At 48.8% G+C, this 22,490-nt stretch overlaps 1 protein-coding gene across 1 annotated transcript; it reads right to left on the reverse strand.

The window, feature by feature from the left end:
• Window positions 1-49: 49 nt before the first annotated feature.
• Window positions 50-20,905, reverse strand: Smpdl3b (sphingomyelin phosphodiesterase acid like 3B). Its single transcript, XM_052175685.1, is given in 8 exon segments — window positions 50-790; window positions 2,614-2,747; window positions 2,831-3,011; window positions 4,238-4,410; window positions 5,953-6,096; window positions 10,207-10,304; window positions 11,753-11,966; window positions 20,668-20,905. Coding segments are annotated over 8 exon segments (1,368 nt in total). The 5' UTR covers window positions 20,729-20,905; the 3' UTR covers window positions 50-427.
• Between the last annotated feature and the right edge of the window lie 1,585 nt (window positions 20,906-22,490).

Below are 22,490 nucleotides of genomic sequence, written 5' to 3' on the forward strand. Positions count from 1 at the left end.
CTAAAGCCCAGTCCGCTGCAGTGATCCCCGACAGTTGCACTGTTGCGACTCCAAATCAGCAAAGTCTTTTATTTAAAAGTACCAAGGGGTTTTGCAAACCACGTGGGTTCCCAGTTCAGATCTTGAGCAGGGACTACATCGAAAGCACAGAATCTCCAGGGCCCATCTTCTTGCCTGCTCACTGTACTGTGGTGATCAAGTGCATGGTGGTTTGATATGTTTGTAATAAAGAGAATAATGCACCAAGACATGTACCACAAACAAGTTTTGTGGATAAAAAGTGAGACTTGGAAGAAATGTGTTTCTTAGTGAAACCTTAGTGAAACACCCTCTCTGGTGAATCCAAATGCCCCAACCCTCTCCACAGAGGCAGGAGCCTGAGGGCAAAGCTCATCTCTCCATGGGCAAAGGATGGCAGTGCCTACAGTCATAACACCTCCAATATGTGCAGGCTTGGCAGAGTCAGCATGAGCAGGAAACCAGGCACCAGCTTGCCACCCAAACCACGCAAGCAGGTAGCGTAAGTGCTGAAAGCCACCTGTTGTATGGCACAAACATGCTCGAGGCGGCAGATGTCCTCACAGGGCAAATGGTTGTAGCTGACCGAGTTGTAGATGTAATAACGTTGCAGGACGTCCGGCTCACTGGCAATGCGGGTCAGTGCTGCGTGCATGGAGCTAGCGCTGGCATCCGGCACCTGGTAGGCCTCTGTCAGGCGGTATTCCTGTTCCCACAGTGGGGTCTCTTGTACATTCGCCTGTCTCAGGTTCAAGAAGTATGTCACCATGTCCTGGATTAGAAGCACAGGGTATGTCAGCATTAAAGAAAGAAGAAGACCTCGTCTCAGAAGGGGTGGGGGGTGGGGTGGGGTGGGAAGAGCAAGTCCGATGGCAGGGGTGGGGTGGGGGGGGAGTGGCTTGGTGTCCCAGGGGAAGAGCATAGAGAGCAGGGGACCCTAGAGAGCACAAGGGGAGGGTGGAAGGCACGAGGCCAGGTCAAGGTCTGGCTCTGAAGAGCTGGGGACAGAAGTGCAGACTGTTCTGATTCACAGTTTCACAAAATCACCTTGTCTGCTGGGCAAAGAACAGACTGCTGTGACCGCGTTCTGGAAGTAAGGCCACCTGCTGCCAGAGGGTGGTGGCTGGGGCCAGGCTGCTGGGAAGCACCTGAGCCTGTGGGTGCTGGGAATTTGAACTCAGGACCTCTGGGAGAGGAGTCAGTGTTCTTAACCACTGAGCCATCTCCTCAACCCCATCTTTTTTTAGCTTTTAAAGATTATTTATTTAATGTGCATTAGTGTTTTGCCCTCATGTATGTCTGTGTAAGGGGGTCAGATGCCCTGGAACTGGAGTTACAGACAGTTGTGAGCTGCCGTGTGGGTGCCGGGAATTGAACCAGGTCTTTAGTGGTTCTTTTACTGCTGAGCCATCTCTCCAGCCCTGATAGATCCTTTCTGCCTCAGTCTCCTGAGTGCTGGGATTGCAGCTATGAGCCACAGTGCCCTGCTGAGGATTAGGGGTGCGGGAAGATTCAACACAGATGTGTAATACATAAAAAATATCTATCACTTTGAGACAGGGTCTTCTTGCTAAGTTCCTGTCTGCTCTTGAACTCACTATGTGGTCCAGGCGGATTTTAAATTTCAGTCCCATGCCTGAGCCTCCCAAGTGCCTGGTATTACAGTCCCGTGCCTGCGGGCTCAGCACTACCCTGCCTTACCTGCCGCCCATGTTAAATTTTATGAATTTATTTACTGCCTTCCTCCTGTATGGATTTTGGCACAGGAGAGTGGTTATTCTGTTGTTTGGTTCAGCGTCTCCTAAGCTTTGAACAGAGCCTGGCATGTGGTCTGTGCTTAGTACATTCTGTTGAATGAATGAAGTAGTATCTCTTTTGCCATATCAACAATCCCAGCACATCCTAGGAGGTGAAGAAGTAGTGTTCACGGGGTCTGGGTCTGGGTGCCAGTTGGTGAATGGAGAGCGCAGCGGGTTCAAACCCGGACTGTGAGAAGTCTTCCATACCAGCCTCAGGAGAGACAATTTCATCCTGGAGGACACTCGGGAGATCTTTAAGGTTTGTGAGCCACAGAGAGGCAAAATAAAGTCAATGTTTTAGGAAGATGAATCCCTTCGGGATGTGGCAGCAGGGAGACCAGGCAGTCACGGTAATCTAGAACACGGGAAGTGGCACTGTTAGGAGCTGTGGCCTTGCTGGAATAGGTGTGACCTTGTTGGAGGAAGTGTGTCACTGTGTAGACTGGCTTTGAGGTCTCCTAGAGCCCAAGCTCTGCCCCCTGCAGAAGAGAGTCTCCTGCACCTTCCCATCAAGATATAGAACTCTCAGCTCCTTCTCCAGCACCATGTCCGCCTGGATGCTGCCATGCCTCCCACCATGATGATAAACAGACCACACTTCAGAAACTGCAAGCCAGCGCCAACTAAATGTTGTCCTTTATAAGAGTTGCCTGGATCAGGGTGTCTCTTCACAGCAATGAAACCCAACTAAGACATCTTCCAAGGCTCAGTGGGCCGTAGCAAGTGGTTAGCTGACGGTTAGGAAAGGTGGTGATAGGCTTTGAGTCTCCCAACCCAGCAGACCCAGACTCCTAACCTTCAAGCTGAGTGTGGCTCGATCATACTCAAAAATGCGGATCCCTGGATTGTTGGCGCCATCAACCACTCCGGGTAACGTGGTCTTCCACGGGGTGACCCCAGGTGTGAGGAACATGACGCTTATGGGGGCACCTTTAGGGGAGAAAGACAGCAGGCTGGAAAACAATAAGGAAAGAAGAGGCTGGCAGGTGGCTGGTTCCCTCAGGATGGAGTACCTGTGCCGTCATAGAACATTCGGAAGCTGTCAGTATGGTGGTGTCCAAAGAACTGCCCGGCTATGATCTGGTGGTGCTTCTGAATCACCTTCAGATACTCCTCATTGAAGCTCTCTCGGAACCAGGCCTTGTTCTGCGTCTTCTCAAAGAAGCCTGGGGGCACATGGCCAATAATGTACACCTGCAGGAAAGAGGTACTGGGATCAGTGATGCTCGCTCCAGCCCCAACGTCCACCTTCCGAAACCTGCCCGTGCCCTCCCTCTGAACGGACCCCCAGAGCACGTCTTTCACAAACTCTTCCTGATCCTTCAAGGAGTGCTCCTGTCTTCCCAGAGCTGGGGCTGATCCTCCATGGCTGTGTGGGAGCACTACGTGGACATGGGCATTTGTGTTTTATAACCCCCCAAGCCAGCTGGGCACTTGGCCACCACTGCAAAATGTAGAACGGGGACAGAACTAAGAGCACGTGCTTAGCCAGGGGTAGTGACATACGCCTTCAATCCCAGCACTTGGAAGACAGAGGCAGGCAGCAGATCTCTGGGAGTTCAAGGCCAGCCTGATCAACATGAAACACACACACACACACACACACACACACACACACACACACACATAGTATTACTGCTCTATCTGCACGTACAGCGGTATGCCAGAGAGGTCATCTGATTCCATTACAGATGGTTGTGAGTCATCATGTGGTTGCTGGGAATTGAACTCAGGACCTCTGGTAGAGCAGCCAGTGCTCTTAACCACTGAGCCATCTCTCCAGCCCAATAGCTTATATTAAAAAGAAAGGGTATGAATGAGCTTTGGCCTCTAACTTCAGCTAGGACCATCTCTCTGAGCTTCAAGTTTCTCATTTGGAAGAGTTTCCACCTGGTGGAGCTTGGAGGGGGATTCATCTAAAGCTCTGTGTGCCTGCTGTTGGCATGATAAGCACTCACCAGCACCAGCCACAAAGTCCTCCTGGGGTTTGCCAGGTGATGCACGGACTCACACAGGAGTCACTGTGCCAGCCCTTAAGGAGCTGCCGGCCCAGCAGACAAGATGGACACACCTAACATCCAGGTACTTTCTTGGGTACACAGTGCTGTGGGTACACTACTGCCATGGGTGTGGTGACAACAGGAAGACATCGGAACTTGGAGCCAGGAGACTGAGGTCCTAAGCTTTTGCTTACTGTGGGATGACATCATCCACCACAGTCCCTGGAGGCCCTAAGACATGTAGTGTGCTTCAGGGCCTCCACTCACAGGGTGGCTGTGGTCAGGAGAAGCCTCTTCCAGGGCTAGGCTGCAGCAGGACCCTCAGGGGTGTGAGTGTCCCCAGCAGGTCTGTGCCTGGTGGAAGACTTCTATCAGGAAGTCTTCTAACCCAGGCTCGCAGGAAGAAGCAGGAGCACTTACCATCTCCCCGTCCCGAGATGCATTGTTCAGGACATCTCCCAGCCACTGGAACTGCTGGCCGGGGTCAGCCATGCCAGAGGTCTGCTCGTTGCTGCTGTAGTAGAGATTGGTGTTGAGGACCACAACTCACCCTGCCCCGCTGGGACCCGGCAACTTCTCAGAATAGAAGGCACCTAGGAAGTCACAGTTGGGAACAACCTGAAGTGGTGGTGCCTCAGCCACCCCGTACCTCACATTCTGACCTCTTTTCCTGGTGCCCTCCCCTCCCACAGGGGAGGCATCTAGGGATAAGAACAAAGGTTCCGGAGCAGAGTTCTAATCCTGACTCTACCATTCATATAGCTGTGCATCTTGGGAAAGTGGCTTCACCTCTCTGCTCAGTATTCCTCATCTGCATAATGGACTAACAATAAAGTGTGGTCTCCATCCATGGCTGACTTGCTTCCATCCAGCTCTCTGCCCCAGCAGCTGACCTGTTTAGATTAAATCAACACGCGGGCTCCTGTGCCCACTGGGCTATGGTCTGACCAACAAGGAGTCCCAGCAACAGGAGACCAGGGTCGGGGAAGACGGTCGTCAGGGAAATGTCGGGCTGGCTGTTGTCTCTACACCAGTCATTCTCAACTGAGCAATGTGGCCACCAAGAGACATCTGCCAATGTTCAGGGACACATTTGGTGGTCACACTGAGGATGCTACTGGCATCTAGCAGACAGAGGTCAGAGACACTGCTAAACACCCTACTTGTAGTGAGAATTCTGGAATTTTGGTTTCTTTAAAACATAGAAATAGCTAGGCAGTGGTAGCGCATGCCTTTGATCCTAGCACTCAGGAGGCAGAGGCAAGTGGATCTCTGTGAGTTCAAGGCCAGCCTGGTCTATGGAGTAAGTTCAGAACAGCGAACACTACACAGAGAGTCCCTATATAGAATAAGAAAGAAAACAACAACAACAACAAAACAATGACACAGAAATATTGTAAGAATGTGTTTTTGTCTTAATCCCAGGTATACAGATGTGGTACTGCTTCGGACTGTCCACAGCAGCTAGGATGTGCCTCGTGAGCTAACAGGAGCATGGTTTTGCCAGCTGCAGAAATTTCTGCCAATGTGTGATGTTTGGAATGCTGGAAACTTCAGAGGGTGTGTAAATTCCAGCTCTGCCCAAGGGGGGAAAGGGATGGAGGTTGCTTAGCACTTAGGGAGGTTTGTTTGCTAGTAGCTGTAATCAAAGATGAAACAAAAGGAAGGAAATTAAATTCATGGGTTTTCCTAATTCCTCTCTACCCTCTATCCTTGTTTCTCTCCAATCTAGCGTTAGAGGGTAAAACCCGGAGATACGCAGGGGTGGGGGGGACGACACTCTGCGAGAGAAAGAGCCCAGCAGACTACTCGGTCAGGAGTTGCCCAGGTTCAAGTCAGCTCCCAGAGCTGTCCTAGGGTTGCTAGGAGAGTCCAGCAGGGTACTGCCAATAGCACCTGGCACCTGCGGGTTTAGGATCACCTCCACTGCTCTGAGTTAAGTACAAGGGCTTTGGAAGTCTTCCTAAATTCTATTCCCAAATCTGTTGCCAAGCCATGTGACCTCTGTCTCATTGTCTTCTGTAAAACGGGGATAAATTCTGTACCTATTTCAGGGCTTGCTATGAGGATGAGATGGGATCACACCCTGCCTGACATACGGAACGCGTCCATAGGGTACAAAGCGTCATTGATACCTCTTTTGAAGAGAGTGTAGGATTCGTTGCTAAGCCAGGGTCTCCACAGTTCTGCCACCTGATCGTAGATGCTGTTGCCCTGCGCTGGGAACTGGTTCTTAGGGTGAAAGTCATGATTTCCCAGGGCAGCGTAGACTTTAGTATCTGAATGAAAGAAGAGAAGAAACATTAAAGAAATATGCCAACGCAGCCAGCCGCAGCGCTCACTGACCCTCAAAGCCAGAGGTGAAGAGAGATAACGCGGAAGAGGACAAAAGCAGAAACCACATCAGATAACACCGGGCTGAGTATCTCTTAGGATGGGGAAGGAAGAGTCAGGGGCTTCCCGATTTCCCATTTCCCAACCCCACCCTAGCAGGGAATAGCCTGACCTTTTCAAAGGGTGGCCCCTCGGATGATAAGGGGGAAAGCAATTCCTTATGGTGATAGGCCGCTGTCGTTCTTACTAAGGACAGATCATCTTGCTTCTGGGAGGTCTGGCTCACCTCGAGAGGCCTTAGGATTTCCCCTCATTCTGGTGAGTCAACAGATATTGCACACCTATTGTACACCTGCCACAGGCCAGTGTGGAGCTGGGAGCGAGGCTTTTTAGACCCAGAAGCTTGGCAGTGCGACAGAAAGAGATACTTGGGATTGTGAGGCCTGTGCACTGTGGTAGGGGTAACTAAGGTGGGGAGAGGGGGCGGGAGGATCCCTCGGTCAGGTGGCCTATGGATGAGACTTAGAGGGGTAGGGAGCCCAGAAGACGGCCACCTCACACTTTTCTTTTCATGCTGTGAGTTGTGGTGGGTTATGTTTATTTGGGGATTTTTTTTTTCTCTGAGACATGTGCGGCCTCCTTGTGAAGCCCAGGCTGGCCTTGAACTCTGCCTCCTCTGCCTCCTCTGCCTCCTCCGACTGAGCACTAGAGTTCTAGACCGGCTACAGCACCTCAGACTCACTGCTACCTTCATTCAGGCTCTGTGTCTGGCATGCAGTAGGAGCCCAATAAATACTGAACCGTGAACAACAGCGACAGAACTCCTCAGACAAAGCTAAGCTTGGTGATGCACAGCGTGGATCCCAGCACTAGGGAGGTAGCAGAGGCAGGGGGATCTCTGTGAAGAGGAGGCCAGCCTCGTCTACAGAGCTAATTCTAGTAGTCAATCAGGGCTACACAAAGAAAGTCTGCCTCAAAAAACCAATAATAAAAAAAACACAGCAGGGTGGTGGTGGTGGCGCACGCCTATGATCCCAGCACTCTGGGAGGCAGAGGTAGGCGGATTTCTGAGTTCGAGACCAGTTTGGTCTACAGACTTCCAGGACAGCCAGGGTTACACAGAGAAACCCTGTCTCAAAAAAACAAAAACAAACAAACACTTTTTTTTACCATTAAAAAAAATCAGGTTTTTCACCATAAAAACCACTTTTTCCACCCTAAAACAACAATAATAATTTATTATTAAATAATTGTTAATTGTTATTTAATAATTAATATAATTAATTAGTTATGAAGTTATTGTATTATTATTTATTATTTATTATTATTATTTATTATTATTATTATTCCAGCTACACAAGAGGCTGAAGTGAGAGGACTTCAAACTCAAGTCCTGCTGGGGCTACATATGAGTCCAAGGCCAACCTGTTGAACTTGTGAAACCTGGTCTCAAGATGGGCTAAGCTCTTAGTAGAGCACCTGCTTCACCTAGCAAGCAAGAATCCTTAGGTTCAGCTCCAATACCTCAGGACAAAGAGGAGGACCCATCTGAGAGAAAACATGAATCCCTGGCAACACAAGTGCTGATGGGAAAGGGAAGAGTCGTTTACACTGTCCATGCTATGTGGGCCAGGTTCCTTATAAGCAATGGCTGCATGAAGGCCAGACCTGCTCTATTCAGCAATACTGTTAGCTCTGTAAGAATCTGTTTGTTGATTGATTGAATGAGTGAATGATCTAGCTTATCTTATCCTCAGAACAAAGCAATGTGGCAGGTGGCAGGCATCTCCATTTCCCCATTGGCACAGGCAGAAAACAGTTGCTGAATGGGATCCCCTAGCTGATAGCAGAGTAAAATTCAAGGACTGTTTGGCTGCTGCCCTTCTGGTCTTGCCTTGTCTACCTATGTTCTCGGCCTCTCTGCTACACCAGAGAGGCAAGACCGGTGTGCCAAGTGAAGGCAGGACATACAGGTGCAGCCAAGCCAGGGAAGCAGAGCTGCCCAGGAGCCCTTCACCCTCCAACCCAGGGCCTGAGCATGGCAGGCGGGCGGGCCTCTATCTCGGACTGCATTCCTGGTTCTCTTGCTCGTTTTGAATGGCTTCTTTGACATCTCTGTGCTACAGTTTACATCTGCAGAATGAGAACTGCCCCGCCTGGCCTGGGCTTTAATTCTCTCTCGCATCTTCCACTATGGTCTCATTTTAACATCTCTCCAAAGAGCTGTGTCTTCCTACTGTGGCTGCGAGTAAGCCCCGCCTCATGCTTTAACTGTAGCACTTTTTCTCAGGGCTGTATCACAGCCAACATTACCACAGCCACACCTTCGACATTAGCAGTTTTAATAGATGTGACAACAACTTTATAAAATCTGTCATGTCCACACATGTGCCAGGTCATGGCCAGTGAAGTGTTCTCTGATTTTGGTTGTTTTGTGTGTGTGTGTGTCTGCACACTTGCCCATGCGGATGGAGGCCTAAGGAGGACAGTGGATGCCTCCCCCAGACACTTCTCTACCTTATTTTTTTACTTTGCTCGCTGTCATCTTGGCTAGACTAACTAGCCAGCAAGCCCTCAAAATTTACCTGTCTGGGGCTGGAGAGAGATGGCCCAGTGGTTAAGAGCACTGGCTGCTCTTCCAGAGGTCCTGAGTTCAATTCCCAGCAACCACATGGTGGCTCACAGCCATCTGTAATGGATCTGATGCCCTCTTCTGGTGTGTCTGAAGACAGCTACAGTGTACTTATATATAATAAATAAATCTTAAACAAAAAAAATCTACCAGTCTCTGTCTGCCAGTGCTGGCGTTACCGGTATGTGCCGCTGACCCTAACTTTAATGCCTTTGTAGGAAATCTGAACAGACTCGGGTCTTCATGTCTGTGTGACAGGTACCACCTAGCAATCTACCCGGCCTTGGTAAAATGCTTTCTATCCATTATTTCATATTTATTCTAGAAGTGCTGTGTGGACCAGAGGAAGGAGGCTCGGGGTTGGGTATGAGTCTGAGTTCATCACTCCTGGCACTCCTGAGCCACCATTCCCTAACTGCATTGTGGGTAATAATACCTATAGCTGGAGTGGGCCAACAGCCCATTTGGATCCTAAGTAGCGGCCTTTGCTGGAAGCCCTATCTTTGTGGAACACGCCGGGCTGAGGCAGATAAGCTCGACAGATCCAGGCGTCAGACGTTGCTTTCTGTCAGGGAGGAGACCATGGGAACGAGAGCGGTGCTCAGATGGGAGCAAAGAGCCCCACAGGCTTCCACATGACCTTGACCGGTTGACTTGATGCCAAGACTCAGTACATTCCTCTTTAAGGAAACTATAATAGCTCCTGTCTGCGGTTGTCATGACAATGGATGCGCTAAAGTCTGCCGAGTCTTAGAGCCGTTCCAGGCACTTCGCACTTAGCTGCTGATTATTTTTAGCATCATGTGGTCCCGGGGGCTCATGACTGTGACCTTTAGAAGAAACAGAGGGAGATGGGGTGGACACTGATAGGCCACTATCCCAGGTTCCCAGCTGGCAGCCTGTGGGCCTGATTCAGCTCCCATGACCAGGTTTGCACGGCCTGTTTAAAACCGTCTTCAAGGGCCAATAGCTGGAACACACAGACCCTCTTTTCCCTGTCACATCCCTTACGGTGGCTCGCACACTCCCATTCCCTGCCCACTTTGTCTTGCTTCAAGGGCTAAGGAAGTACTGAGTGATAGCACTCTGGCCGGCTGGGTGGCATGAGGACAGCAGATGCCAGCACTAGTGTCAGGGCAGGACCCCCAGGCCTGTGTCAGCCTGAGTGAGGCTTGCCCAGGGACAAGTCTGGCATTAGAGGAGAATGTAAGACACAGCAACGTCAGGCAAGTCTTTAGCGTGTCCATGGGCCAGTGAACTGGGGCGACTGTGTGAAGTAAGGAACAGCTGTTGTCAAGCATTTGAAACCTGGAGGCGGCCATTGTTGTCTCTAGCTCTCCTATCGCTGCTGAACCCCCATGCCAGGCTCCCCCCCTCCCCCCAGGGGGTCAGGGAACACTGGCAATCAGACAGTGAGCCCTACCTGGAAAGACCTCCTTCATGAGGTTGGTCAGGCGTTCCACAATTGCCAGCACAGCTGCCTCCCCCAGCCTCTCATTGGGGACGTGCGGTGTATCATCCCTGTAAAACATCAGTGAGAGGGTTGGCACAGGTGCAGGAGAAAGACAGCCGTGCGTGAGAAGAAGGCTGTAACTATGGCCCCGCACATCCACATGACCAGGAGAGACAAGCTGGTTCAGCCAGGCAGGACAGAATTAAAACCACATTCTGCCATTTCAATGCCAGCTGTGAAGCTCTGGGTAGTTTGTTAGCCTGTCTGAGCTGCTGTTGGCTTGTCTGTAATAACGGGTACCTAACCAGAGTGTCATACACCCTAAATAAAAATAAAACATCTGATTTCTACACACTATCTTCCAAGAAACCACAGCTCTCTGGGAGATGCCTTTATAACAAAAGAGCTATAAAGAACCCTAGAAGTCATCTTGTCCAGTATCCTTCAGCTCTGCAAGCCCCTAGAGGCTTCTAGAAAAGTGCTGCCCCCGGGGAAGGAGCTCAGGTTTCCCAGGGTCTCTCACAGAGTCTGTGTTACATAGTTTTTAAGGGCCCTTCCTCAGAGGTATCAGAGCCCTTCCCCCCAAGTGAGACCCCTCGAAGGAGTCTATAGATTACTGGGCCCAAGAAACTGAGGCCTGGCAGGGCACTGGTGGCGCATGACTTTGGTTCCAGCACTCCGGAAGCAGAGGCAGGCAGATCTCTAAGTTCAAAGCCAGCCTGGTCTACACCCTAGGAAAAGAGAGTTCTAGGAAAGCCAAGGCTACATAAAGAGACCCTGTCTTGAAACAGCACCCCACCCCCAGTACCTGCCACCAAAACAAAAAAAAAACGAAGACTGACACATTGCCATATTCCTTAAAGAGGTTAGCCTTTCCTCTGCTCCTGCACAGGGTCTAGAACATGGTCACTCCCATATCATAGTGAGGGACATAGTGAGGGACAGTCAAGGACACCACGGGTTTTATCCCAGCTCCTAGAATCATCCCAGTGAGACTGGCAAAGGGAGCACCTGGAACTGTTCTCACACCTGTCTGTCCTCATACCTGGTCCTCACACCTGTCTGTCCTCACACCTGTCTGTCCTCACACCTGGTCTTCACACCTGGTCCTCACACCTGGTCCTCACACCTGTCTGTCCCCACACCTGTCTGTCCTCATACCTGGTCCTCACACCTGTCCTCACTGCTGAGTCACCACTTCCTGTAGGAAGTCCTTTCCCATCCTGCCATGCAGGTCAGGTGCCTGGGGCAATTCCCACACCCCCACAGGTGGCTCTCTGCTAACTGGAAAGTTATGGTCCCAGGGCTCCCCTGGATCCTCTGGAAGCCTGAAAGCCCTCTGAGGGCCAGTCCCTGTCTCTGCCATATCAGTTCCCCAGTGTCTATCCCAGGACTGAGTAAGTGACAGGCTGATTGGCCAAGTTCTCTAAATCCTGGATGTTCACCTGAGATGAGGATCTAAAGAGGCAGAGGAGGTAGGGGGCCCGGCTCGCATGCGAAGGATGACTGTTCTTACCCTGTCCAGAGAATGAAGTCTGGCTTTGGTTCAATCTCCTTCATGGCATAGAAGGACGAGTTGATAAGGGCCCAAGGAGAATCACAGAGGTAGTCACCCCAGGGGCCCGCATTCAGCACGGGCTGGGAGCCGGCTGACGGGCACACCTGGAGGGGGTCTTTGGATAGTGTGTAGTTGGGGTCCAGATGCAGGTCGGAGATGTGCCAGAACCTCCCTGTGGGAAAAGAGAATCTCCCTCAATACTGGATGAGGAAGAAGTCCAGAGATAAACACAGGCTCCTCTGGACACCAGGTTTCAAAATAAAAGTTATACAGATCAGCTCTGTCCAGAGATGGTGACTTTTTGTCGAGGCTCTCACCATTGCCCGTTCCCGTGCCCACAGCGGCTGCATGAGGGAGGGGGCCACGTGGCCCTCAAAGTGCTGAGCCAGGTGCTGGTTTGCAAGGTAAGGTGAGGAAGCGTGTGGATGTAAATACTCAGACTCTGGACCCAGGAGCTGTATGGCCTTGGGAAACCTCAGTCACTCTGCGAGCCTATTGCTAGATCCAGACCCCGCATATCTGAGAGAGAAGGAGAAAAGCAAAACAAAATCTGACCTGAGGAGAAGGCTTGCACGCAAATGAGTTGGGAGACCTCGAAAGCCTGGGGAATAAGTGTGGAAATGAGTGGGGAGCAGAGAGGAGGAGGATGGACTGTCTGGTGGGAAGGTGCTTCTCACATGAGTGTGCTCACCAGATAGGATGTCAGCAAGCACTGTGGGAGGCATGGAGCTGCGTAACCAGGTGCTCTCTGTCTCTCTGTCTCTCTCTGAGACAGAGCTGGCTTTGAACCCAAGATCCTCCTGGGTCAGTCTCCCAAGTGCTAGGACTACTGCGGCCACCACCACGACCTGCTCTCCATGATTACATATTGAAAGTAGGTCCAGCCTCTGCTCCTCGGGGAGAAGCCCAGGGATTACCTCATCATCCACGCCCATGTAACTTCCTCCTCAACTTCCTCAAACTCAGAATGAACCACCCACACCCTTCCCCACAGGAAACTGAGCCTGAGCCGGGACCAGAACTAGTATGTGGAACCAAAACAGACCCCGGCTCCTGTCATTCCTCAGCGTCTCCTCCCAGAGCTTGAGAGAGAGAAAAAAAAAGCTGTTGCTGCCCTTGCCTGCCTTACCTGACCTAGGCCTGATTTGGGGAAAGGACCTAAGACTTTCTCACACTAAGGAATGAATGTCTGATTGAGCAAATTGTTACCCCTCCTAGGTGCTTTACAGCTGCCCTGTCCACAGCCCCGGAAAGTTCAGATTACTATGTCCACTTTCCAGATAAGGAAGCAAAGCTCAGAGGTCAACAGGCCTGAGCTCCAGCTGCCAGATTCTCTAAGGAGATGGGATCGCTGTCTGTGAGCCCAGTACCCAGTAGGTGGGTGTCTCAGGTGATTGGATGAGCCTACATTTTGATTGTCTTACCCAAATGAAAATTTTGTTTATAATGGTAGGGGATTTAACCTTTCTACACAGATTTCAACCCCTAATACATTTGAAATAGTTCCTACAGGAGCAAAACCCTAAGCCATTAAGTACATCATTCTCGTCAACAGGTGGACGGGCTAGTGAACCTTCTGAGTGCCCGGGCATCTGCTAGTTCATGCTTGTAGCCATGTCCAAGCTGGACAGCCTAATGCAGCAAGATGATACCAACTTGTATCTGGTGTCCTGGGAGGACCAGGGCAGAGGCTATTGCCCTGCCTCAAGGATGATCTTTGTCAGTTAACCACAAGCACCAACCACTTGGTCTCTCTGATGTCAGCCACAGAGAACATTTCTTCACTCCAGAAAGTCCTGGCTAGTGGTAAGACCAGGCCAGTTGTCGGTAACTAGTAAAAATGAAACTACACCCAAAGGCCCAGCACTTCTGAGTGGTGTGTGTGTGTGTGTGTGTGTGTGTGTGTGTGTGAGAGAGAGAGAGAGAGAGAGAGAGAGGGAGGGAGAGAGAGAAAGTGTTGATGTAAATCAAACTCAGGGCCTCCTGCGTGCTCTACTACTGAGCCATACTCCTGCCCTCTCCCCACCAACTTGTTTTGAGAAAAATCATATAATGGTGCTCAGACAGATCGCAAGAGTTCAGGTGATCCTCCCCACATTCAGCCTTCCAAGTAGCTGGTACAAAAGGTGCGTGCCACCACTAAGCAGTTGAAGTAAAGATTTTTTTTTTTTTGAGGGAGTTGGTGGGTGGAGTTTTAAGACAGGGCTTTCCTATGGAGCCCTGGCAGTCCTAGAATTCACTCTATAACCCAGGCTGGCCTTGAACTCTGAGATCTGTCTGCCTCTGCCTCCAGAATGCCAGAATTAAAGATGTGTGCCACCACCACCTCCCAGAAGTAAGGATTCTTATGCTGACTTGAAAGATAAGAGAACCTGAGTACAAAGTCAACCTCTCAGACTCTAAGGCAGCATATGGGGCTAGGGTGACAGTTAACCTTAATCCCAGGAAGCTGGGTGTTAATATGTATTAACCAGGGGGCTAGAGAGATAGATGGCTCAGCGATTAAGTTCAATTCCCAGCAACCACATGCAGGCTCACAAACATCTGTGATGGGATCTGATGCCCTCTTCTGGTGGGTCTGAAGATAGCTACAGTGTACTCATATAAATAAAATAAATCTTTATAAAAAAAAATTAAAAGAAGCCAGGTGGGCGCATGCCTTTAATCCCAGCACTTTGGAGGCAGAGGCAGGCAGATTTCTGAGTTTGAGGCCAGCCTGGTCTACAGAGTGAGTTCCAGGACAGTCAGGGCTAACAGAGAAACTCTGTCTCGAAAAACAAAAAAAAGTATAAAAGAAAAGAAAAAAAATATACTAACCATAAGAAAGTGGGGGAAGGGGGCAACCATAGTCACGCCCACCTCTTAGCACAGAACTTGGGAGGCAGCGACAGGAAGAGCAGGAGTTCAAAGCCATCCTGGGGCTAAAGAGATGATTCAATGGTTAGATCTAGGGCCCGCACAACGAGCTGGACATCCTACTACTACAACCCCAGCTTTGCTGGGAGTAGAAACAGGAGGATGTCTGGGGCTGGTGATGAAACACAAGCCCCATCTTGAAGGAGAGACCCTGCCTCCAAAGAATAGACAGAGAGTGACAGAAAAAGACACCCGACACTTTCTTTGGGCCTCCACACACTTGCACTCACACTTACATCGGCACACATGTAATTAATTAAATCTTAAAAAATAAGAGCAGAGGCCTCGGGCCAAGGATCTTGTTAGACTTCAGATGCTTTTACAGACTTACACTGTTTGAACAGGAACAAACTAAACTAGTCACTTGCGCTATCAAAAAGGAAAGCAGCTATTACAGTGGTAAACATCTGTAATCCTAGCCCTCAGGAGACTAAGGAAGACCACACAGCCTGTTCTACATACTGATTTCCAGGCTAGCCCAGCGACAGTCCAAGGCCCTGTCTCAAACAGACCAACCAAAGATAAACCGAGCTCGGCTACTATCTGTGAGTCACTATTGCTCACTGATAGCTAATTCTTATGAAGAGGTAAACGTGGTGTGGACTTCAGTGAGAAGCTGAGGGCACAAACCTCAGTAGACAGGAATTCTACATTCATTGTTTGCTCACTGCATGGACAAGGGTGGCTTTGCCCCAGTCTGTGTGTGAAGCAGCTCGGAGGCAGGTGAGGTGGATAAGCTTGCAAGTGTGGAAGAGTCAGTTACTGTGCATTCAGTCTTTGAGGGGGTCTGAAAGTCTTCCTCTCGCTGCAGAAAGGATACGTCCTGCCCACCCAGCATGTGTCCTTGGAACTGTCTTCTGCAGGTAAGGAGGCATATTTGAAAGAGGACAGCAGAAAGACTGGTTATTCTGGGTGGCCCTACAGACCCAACGGGCCATCTCTTGTTCATTTTGAAAGTTTGGACCAGTGGGGAAGCACTTGCCACTAAGCCTGAAGACCTGGAGACTGATCTCCAGGCCCCACATGGTGGAAGGGAAGAACCAATTCCCCAAAATGGTTCTCTGACACCCACAGACATGCAATGGCACATATGTGTGCACATGCATATAAAGAAGGAGATAAGAATATTTTTTAAAAGAAAAATAGGGGGCTGGAGAGATGACTCAGCGGTTAAGGGCACTGACTGCTCTTCCAGAGGTCATGAGTTCAAATCCCAACAACCACATGGTGGCTCACAACCATCTGCAAGGGGATCTGACACCCTGGATCTGGAATACTGAAGACAGCTACAGTGTGCTCATATATACAAAATAAATAAATACATCTTTAAAAATTAAATAAAAATAAGAGAAAATAGAATAAGTCTTAAAAAAAACAGAAAGGGAGCTGCAAAGTGGTGGCTCACACCTTTAATCTCTGTACTCGGGAGGCAGAGGCAGGCAGATCTCTGTGAGTTTGAAGCCAGCCTGATCTGCAGAGTGAATTTCAGGACATTCAGGGCTATACAGAAAAACCTTGTCTTGGAAACAAACAAACAAACAAATAGGAAAAAAAGATTAAATCCCAGCACTTGGGAGGCAGAGGCAGGCAGATTTCTGAGTTCAAGGCCAGCCTGGTCTACAGAGTGAGTTCCAGGACAGCCAGGGCTACACAGAGAAACTCTGTCTCAGAAAAACAACAACAACAACAACAACAACAAACCAAAACTACAAACAAACAATCAATAGACACTAGCCTCAGGGCCCATTCCCAGGCCCACACTGTCTCCGGAAGTGGACCTTCCCCTCCCTTCCCCTCCACTCTCTTCCCTCTTAGGCCTATTTTCCACAGTGTTAAGATGATCACATTGCACAAGGTTCCTCCGCACTTCTAGCTCCTCTGATTTCACGATCTGTCTGTCACCATGTGTAACCCACACCACAACATGCCTTTGCCCCAACGTCAGTCCTTCACTGTTGACACTCAGCAATGATCTAAAGGACGTCATGAGTGGACAAGATGGCCCAGCACGTACGCAGACACCTGCTGCCAACCCTGAACACCTGCATTGATCCTAGGGTTGTACATGGTAGACGGAGAGAACTGAGTTTTGTAAGTTGTCTTTTGACTTCTACATGTGCTCCCTGACACAAGCTCAAGTATGTGTGTGCGTGCACATGCACACACACAACAAATAAATAAATGTAATACATTTTTAAGTACCTCAGTCGTAATTCCTTCTCTATAAACTAAGACTTGAGGTAAACCAGGCAGTGGTGGCACATGCTTTTAATCCCAGCTGCATGGGGAGGGACAAGGAGCTGCATGATGGGACAGTACCCCGACTCTTGGGTAAGGATGGTAGACCCCACAGCTGCACACGTGGAGCTGGCGGCTGTCTGATCGGTGACTTGGCAGTCCCCTGTACATCAGGTAGATCCTGAGGACACTTGCAAGTCCTATGGGATCCTATTTTTTGGCTTTTTCTTACAGGTTGTTTGTTTTTTTTTTGGTTTTTTTTTTTTTTTTTTTTTTTTTTTTTTTTTTTTTTTTTGGTTTTTCAAGACAGGGTTTCTCTGTGTAGCCCTGGCTGTCCTGGAACTCACTCTGTAGACCAGGCTGGCCTCGAACTCAGAAATCCGCCTGCCTCTGCCTCCCAAGTGCTGGGATTAAAAGTGTGCGCCACCACTGCCAGGCTTTTTGTTCTTTTTTTTTTGTTTTTTTGTTTTTGTTTTTTTTTCCCCTTGGATTTGGTTTTTTCGAAACAGGGTTTCTCTCTATAGCCCTGGCTGTCCTGGAACTCACTCTGTAGACCAGGCTGGCCTCGAACTCAGAAATCTGCCTGCCTCTGCCTCTCAGAGTGCTGGGATTACAGGCGTGCGCCACCACCGCCAGGCTTTTTTGTTCTTTTTAATTATGTATACGGGAGAGTATTTGTTCACTTGTGAGTGTAAATGCTTGTGGGGGGCCAGAGGTATGGGATCCCTGAGGGCTGGAGTTACAGGCAATTGTGAGTCTCCCAACATGGGAACTGGGAATGGAACTGTGGTCCTCTGCAAGAGCAAACAAGCACATGCTCGTAACTGCTGAGCTATCTTTCCAACTCCTGGAATTCTTTTTTAAATCTTTCTGTTTTAGAGTTATACATGTGTGCATACCAGCAAATTTGAAGAAAATAGAAAAGACAGTCTTTTTTTTTTTTAACCTCAATGATGCTGGTCTCTCTCTCTTTTTTTTTTAAATATTTTTATTTTCTATATTCTTTGTTTACATTCCAAATTATTTCCCCTTTCCAGGATCCCCCCTCCCCATATGTCCCATAAAACTACTTCTCTCCATCCCTTCTCCAATCTCCTCCCTCCTTTTTTTCTCTGTCCTTATATTCCCCTCCAATGCTATGAAAAGACAGTCTTAAAAAAGAAATCAATCCACAGTCCCAGGGAAAGCATGGAAGGGCATTCGGCTTACAGCAAATAAGCAAAGGTTGCCCTGACTGTGGGCTCTCAGACAGGCGCTGTGTCCCACAAGCTTCCTGTGAAATGAATATGGTGGGCACAGCACCCAGTCTCATGGGAATACCCAGATGCGGTGAAGCCTGCTGTGGTGGTGTGTGCCGGTGGTCCTGGCTACTAAGGAGGTACTCAGGGGGTTAGGAGGGCCACTTGAGCTCGGAGGTTCAAGGTAAGCCTGGGCAACACAAGGAACTTCCTGAAATTGAATAATCTGTACAGCCAGATGGCACAGCAGTGAAGGAACTGCCACCAAGCCTGACGACCTGAGTTTGATCCCTGAGACCCACGAGGTGGAAGGAGAGAGCTAACTTATCCAAGTTCTCCTCTGACCTCCACATAGTGTAAGTGTGTGTGTAGGCATATAATACACATACACACACACACACACACACACACACACTTTTTTCTTTTTTTTTCTTTTTTTTTTTTGGTTTTTGGTTTTTTTGAGACAGGGTTTCTCTGTGTAGCCCTGGCTGTCCTGGAACTCACTCTGTAGACCAGGCTGGCCTCGAACTCAGAAATCCGCCTGCCTCTGCCTCCCAGAGTGCTGGGATTACAATCGTGCGCCACCACCACCACCCGGCCATACATTTTTTTTTAAATCAAGACTTTTATTTTTTCATTTTCAAATAAGTTTTAAAGAGATGGTTTTCCAAGAACCTAATGCCAAGTCTAGGGTCACTGAGATGCTCAACAACTGCCCCTGATCTTCCTTAGTGGGCTACTCCTGCAAAGTACGTATATACACAGCCGTACAGCCATGCTCAGGTCCAGAACCGCCAGCTGTGTAACCCTGGGCTAGTTACTCTCTCAAGTGCGGGTTTTCTGGGTAAAATGGAGATAAAAATACTTCACGAGCTAAGTTGTTGTGAATATATTATATATATATATATATATATATATATATATATATATATATATATATATATATATCATGTGTTCAGGGATTGGAGAGATAGCTCAATGGTTAAGAGCACTGGCTGCTTTCACAGAGGACCCAGGTTCAATTCCCCAGCACCCAGGCTGGAGAGACAGCTCAGCCGTTAAGAGCACCAACTGTTCTTCCAAAAGTCCTGAGTTCAAGTCCCAGCAACTACATGATGGCTCACAACCATCTGTAACAAGATCTGATGCCCTCTTCTGGAGAGTCTGAAAATAGCTACAGTGTACTTATATATAATAAATAAATAACTCTTTAAAAAAAAAATCACCAAACACCCATATATACAAAATAAATAATTTAAAATAAAAAAAATTTCCCAGCACTCACAACTGTCTTTAACTCCAATCCCAGAGCATCTAATGGCTTCTTCTAGCCTCCACCAGGCAATGGGTACACATGTGCATACATGCAGGCCAAACACGCACACATGTAAAACAATAAACTTTCTTCAGCAGTGGCTTGCAGATCTTCCGGACTACACCTACCTCCATTTTCTGAGTTGTAATTCAAAAAAGCAAGCGTTAACTTTTGACTGGTGTGGTGGCACACATCTTCAATCCCAAAATCCCAACACTTGAGAGACAGAAGCTGGTGGATCTCTTGAGTACAAAGCCAGGTTGATCTACATAGCAAGTTCTAGGCTAGCCAAGGGCTACAGTTAGACCACTGTCTCAACAACAACAACAACAACAAGCAAAAGCCTTCAAGGTCGTCACCTTGGAATACTGCCTTTAAAACCAAACCAAACCTGGATTGTTGTCCCAGCTGAAGGAATGTTTCTTCCTTGAAGTCTTGATATTTTTTTTTTCTGTTTTCTTTCTTTCTTCCCGGTTACTAGACTCACCCAGGGTACAGAGATGGGCTTTTAACTAATGTTTTTGTTTTTATTTATTTTTTTTGAGGTTTTGTTTTGTTTTACACGTATCTATTTGGTGGACAGACACCGCAGAAGACAATTTGTAGAAATAGATTTTTCTCCATCCACCACACACGGGTTTGGGGAACTGGACCTCCGTGTGTCAGTCTCGGGGGCAATGTTTTGTATGTTTCTTTGCTGGAGTCCCAGAGATGAAACCCACTCCTTTGAACAATCACTGCACCACAGCGCTACACCTGAGCCTTCAATCAGCGTCCCGAGTGAGTTCCGGAATCTTCCCGGCCACCTGCTTCCTCTCGGCGGCTGGCTTTCATATACTAGATCCTTAGCCAACTCTGCGTCTCTGGCAAAGCCTGTGCCCTGCGCCGGCAGGCAGCTACTCCTACTTAAAATCCCCTGGCACTAGGAGCCTTTTTGGTTTGCTTTTGCTTCTGGAACAATGTTTCAAGTATCCTAGGCTGCCCTGGAACTCTGACTACCAACTGGGCTACACTACACTAACAGCCTTGCTAAGTCTCTGCACTTTAACCTCTAAGCTATTTAACATTTTCAGCGGCGTTCGGTGAGCGGTTCCCCCGCTACCCAGACCCCACCCCCGGTTCCTAGTAGGAAACAAAGATCGAGCAGGTTTTCCCCGCAGCCCTACCTAGTTCAGCCCCTGCGACTCCCCAGGAGGCTAGGAATATCAGCCACGCCATTGGCGTCATCCTCACGATCACCCCACGGTGGCCAAAGCTCCTCAGGTCCGTCCGTCCGTCTGCGCCGCAGGCTCCCACCAACTTGTGTCCAGCCACGTGTCTGAGGAGAACTTCTCGTTTGGCAGCTTCCAGGGTTCCAAGGTGTCCTTGGCGGATGCTGCTCTTGCTTTTCCTCCCTTGCCCAGCAGGGCGTGCGCTTGATTGGAGAAGGGACGCACCAGTGAGCGTTGGAATAGCTTGCAGGTCTCTGTGGAAACCGCATCTGTGTTGCAAGATGCTGTGTTAGACTCCCCGCATTTTGCTCCCAATGCGGAAGCACTGGGAGCAAAATGATACGATCTTCTAGGTATGTTTTAAAGTTTTCTGGTAGAAGGCATTGCGGTTCAGTCAGCCTCCGGAAAATACAGCGAGCGCCATCGACTCACTGTCTTCTTGCAGAACAGCAACACGGATGAATGAATTAGGATGAATGAATTAGCTGCCTTGGCAACCCAAGAGACTTAAAAGCTAGTTGGAGCTATGTAAATATGAGAACCTAAATTTTTTTTAAACTTTTTGTTTTGTTTTGTTTTGTTTGGATTTGGTTTTTTCGAGACAGGGTTTCTCTGTGTAGCCCTGGCTGTCCTGGAACTCACTCTGTAGACCAGGCTGACCTCGAACTCAGAAATCCACCTGCGTCTGCCTCCCAGAGTGAGAACCTAAATTTAAACCAGATGTGGTAGCCCTCACTCAAGGATGGTCCCAGCACTCTCGAGGGGGAGGCAGGAGGATTAGGAGTTTAAGGCCATACTAGGCTACCTGAGACTTTCTTACAAACAAATAGACAAACAAACAACAAACACAGAGTTCTTCGCTGATCATGCCAGGAGCTGAGGACTACTAGAAACTGGGCAACAGGGAGATAAGATGGTGTGGTAGCTGAACGCGCCTTGAGAGACTGAGGACTGAATCACTTCTTAGCAAGTTACCTAACCTGAGAAGATAGAGAGACGTGATTCAGTCTGAGGAAGGTGATGAGAGGTTTCTGGGAGGAGATGACAGAAACTTAATTCCTTTGCTTTGATTTTTTTTCCCCCCTTGATATTAGGGATGGTTTGGGTTTTGCCTTTTTGTGACACATTTATTTATTTATTTTTGTTCTTTTTGTTTTGTTGCCCCTGTTGTTTGCAGGGGGATGAAACCCAGATCCTCACTCAAGCAAGGCAAACTGTCTATTTCACTGCCACACTCCCACCCCTAACCAGCTCGAACTTGATGAACAAAGGAGAAGGAAGATTGTGGGGGGGGGGGTTGGGGGGAGCGTTAGTGAGGCAGGAGGAGGAGGGAATAGTGTTGCTAGGGAGTGTGATGGGGCTGCCGAGGCTCTGAAGCAGGCAGGAGCCAGGCTGGGCTTAGATGTTTCAGCTGGGAGCTTTGGGGAGCCAGAAAAAGGGTCAGAGGCAAAACTGGGGCTGGAGAGATGGCTCAGCAGTTAAGAGCACTTGGGGCTCTTGCAAAGGACTCAGGTTGGTTTCCATCCACTACATAGAGGGTAAAGGTGGTCTTTAACTCCAGTTCCAGGGCATCCACTGCCCTCTTCTGGCCTCTGAAGGTACCAAGCATACACACAGTGCATACATACATGTATGTATGTATATACATATATATATGTATGTATATATGTGAAGGAAAATACTCATATACATAAAACAGATATAATTTTTTCTTTTCTTCTCCCCCCCTCTTTTTTTAAAGACAAGTTTCTCTATAGCAACAGTGACAGTCCTGGAAC

This window comes from Apodemus sylvaticus, chromosome 3, assembly GCF_947179515.1.
Source record: "Apodemus sylvaticus chromosome 3, mApoSyl1.1, whole genome shotgun sequence".
NCBI lineage: Eukaryota > Metazoa > Chordata > Mammalia > Rodentia > Muridae > Apodemus > Apodemus sylvaticus.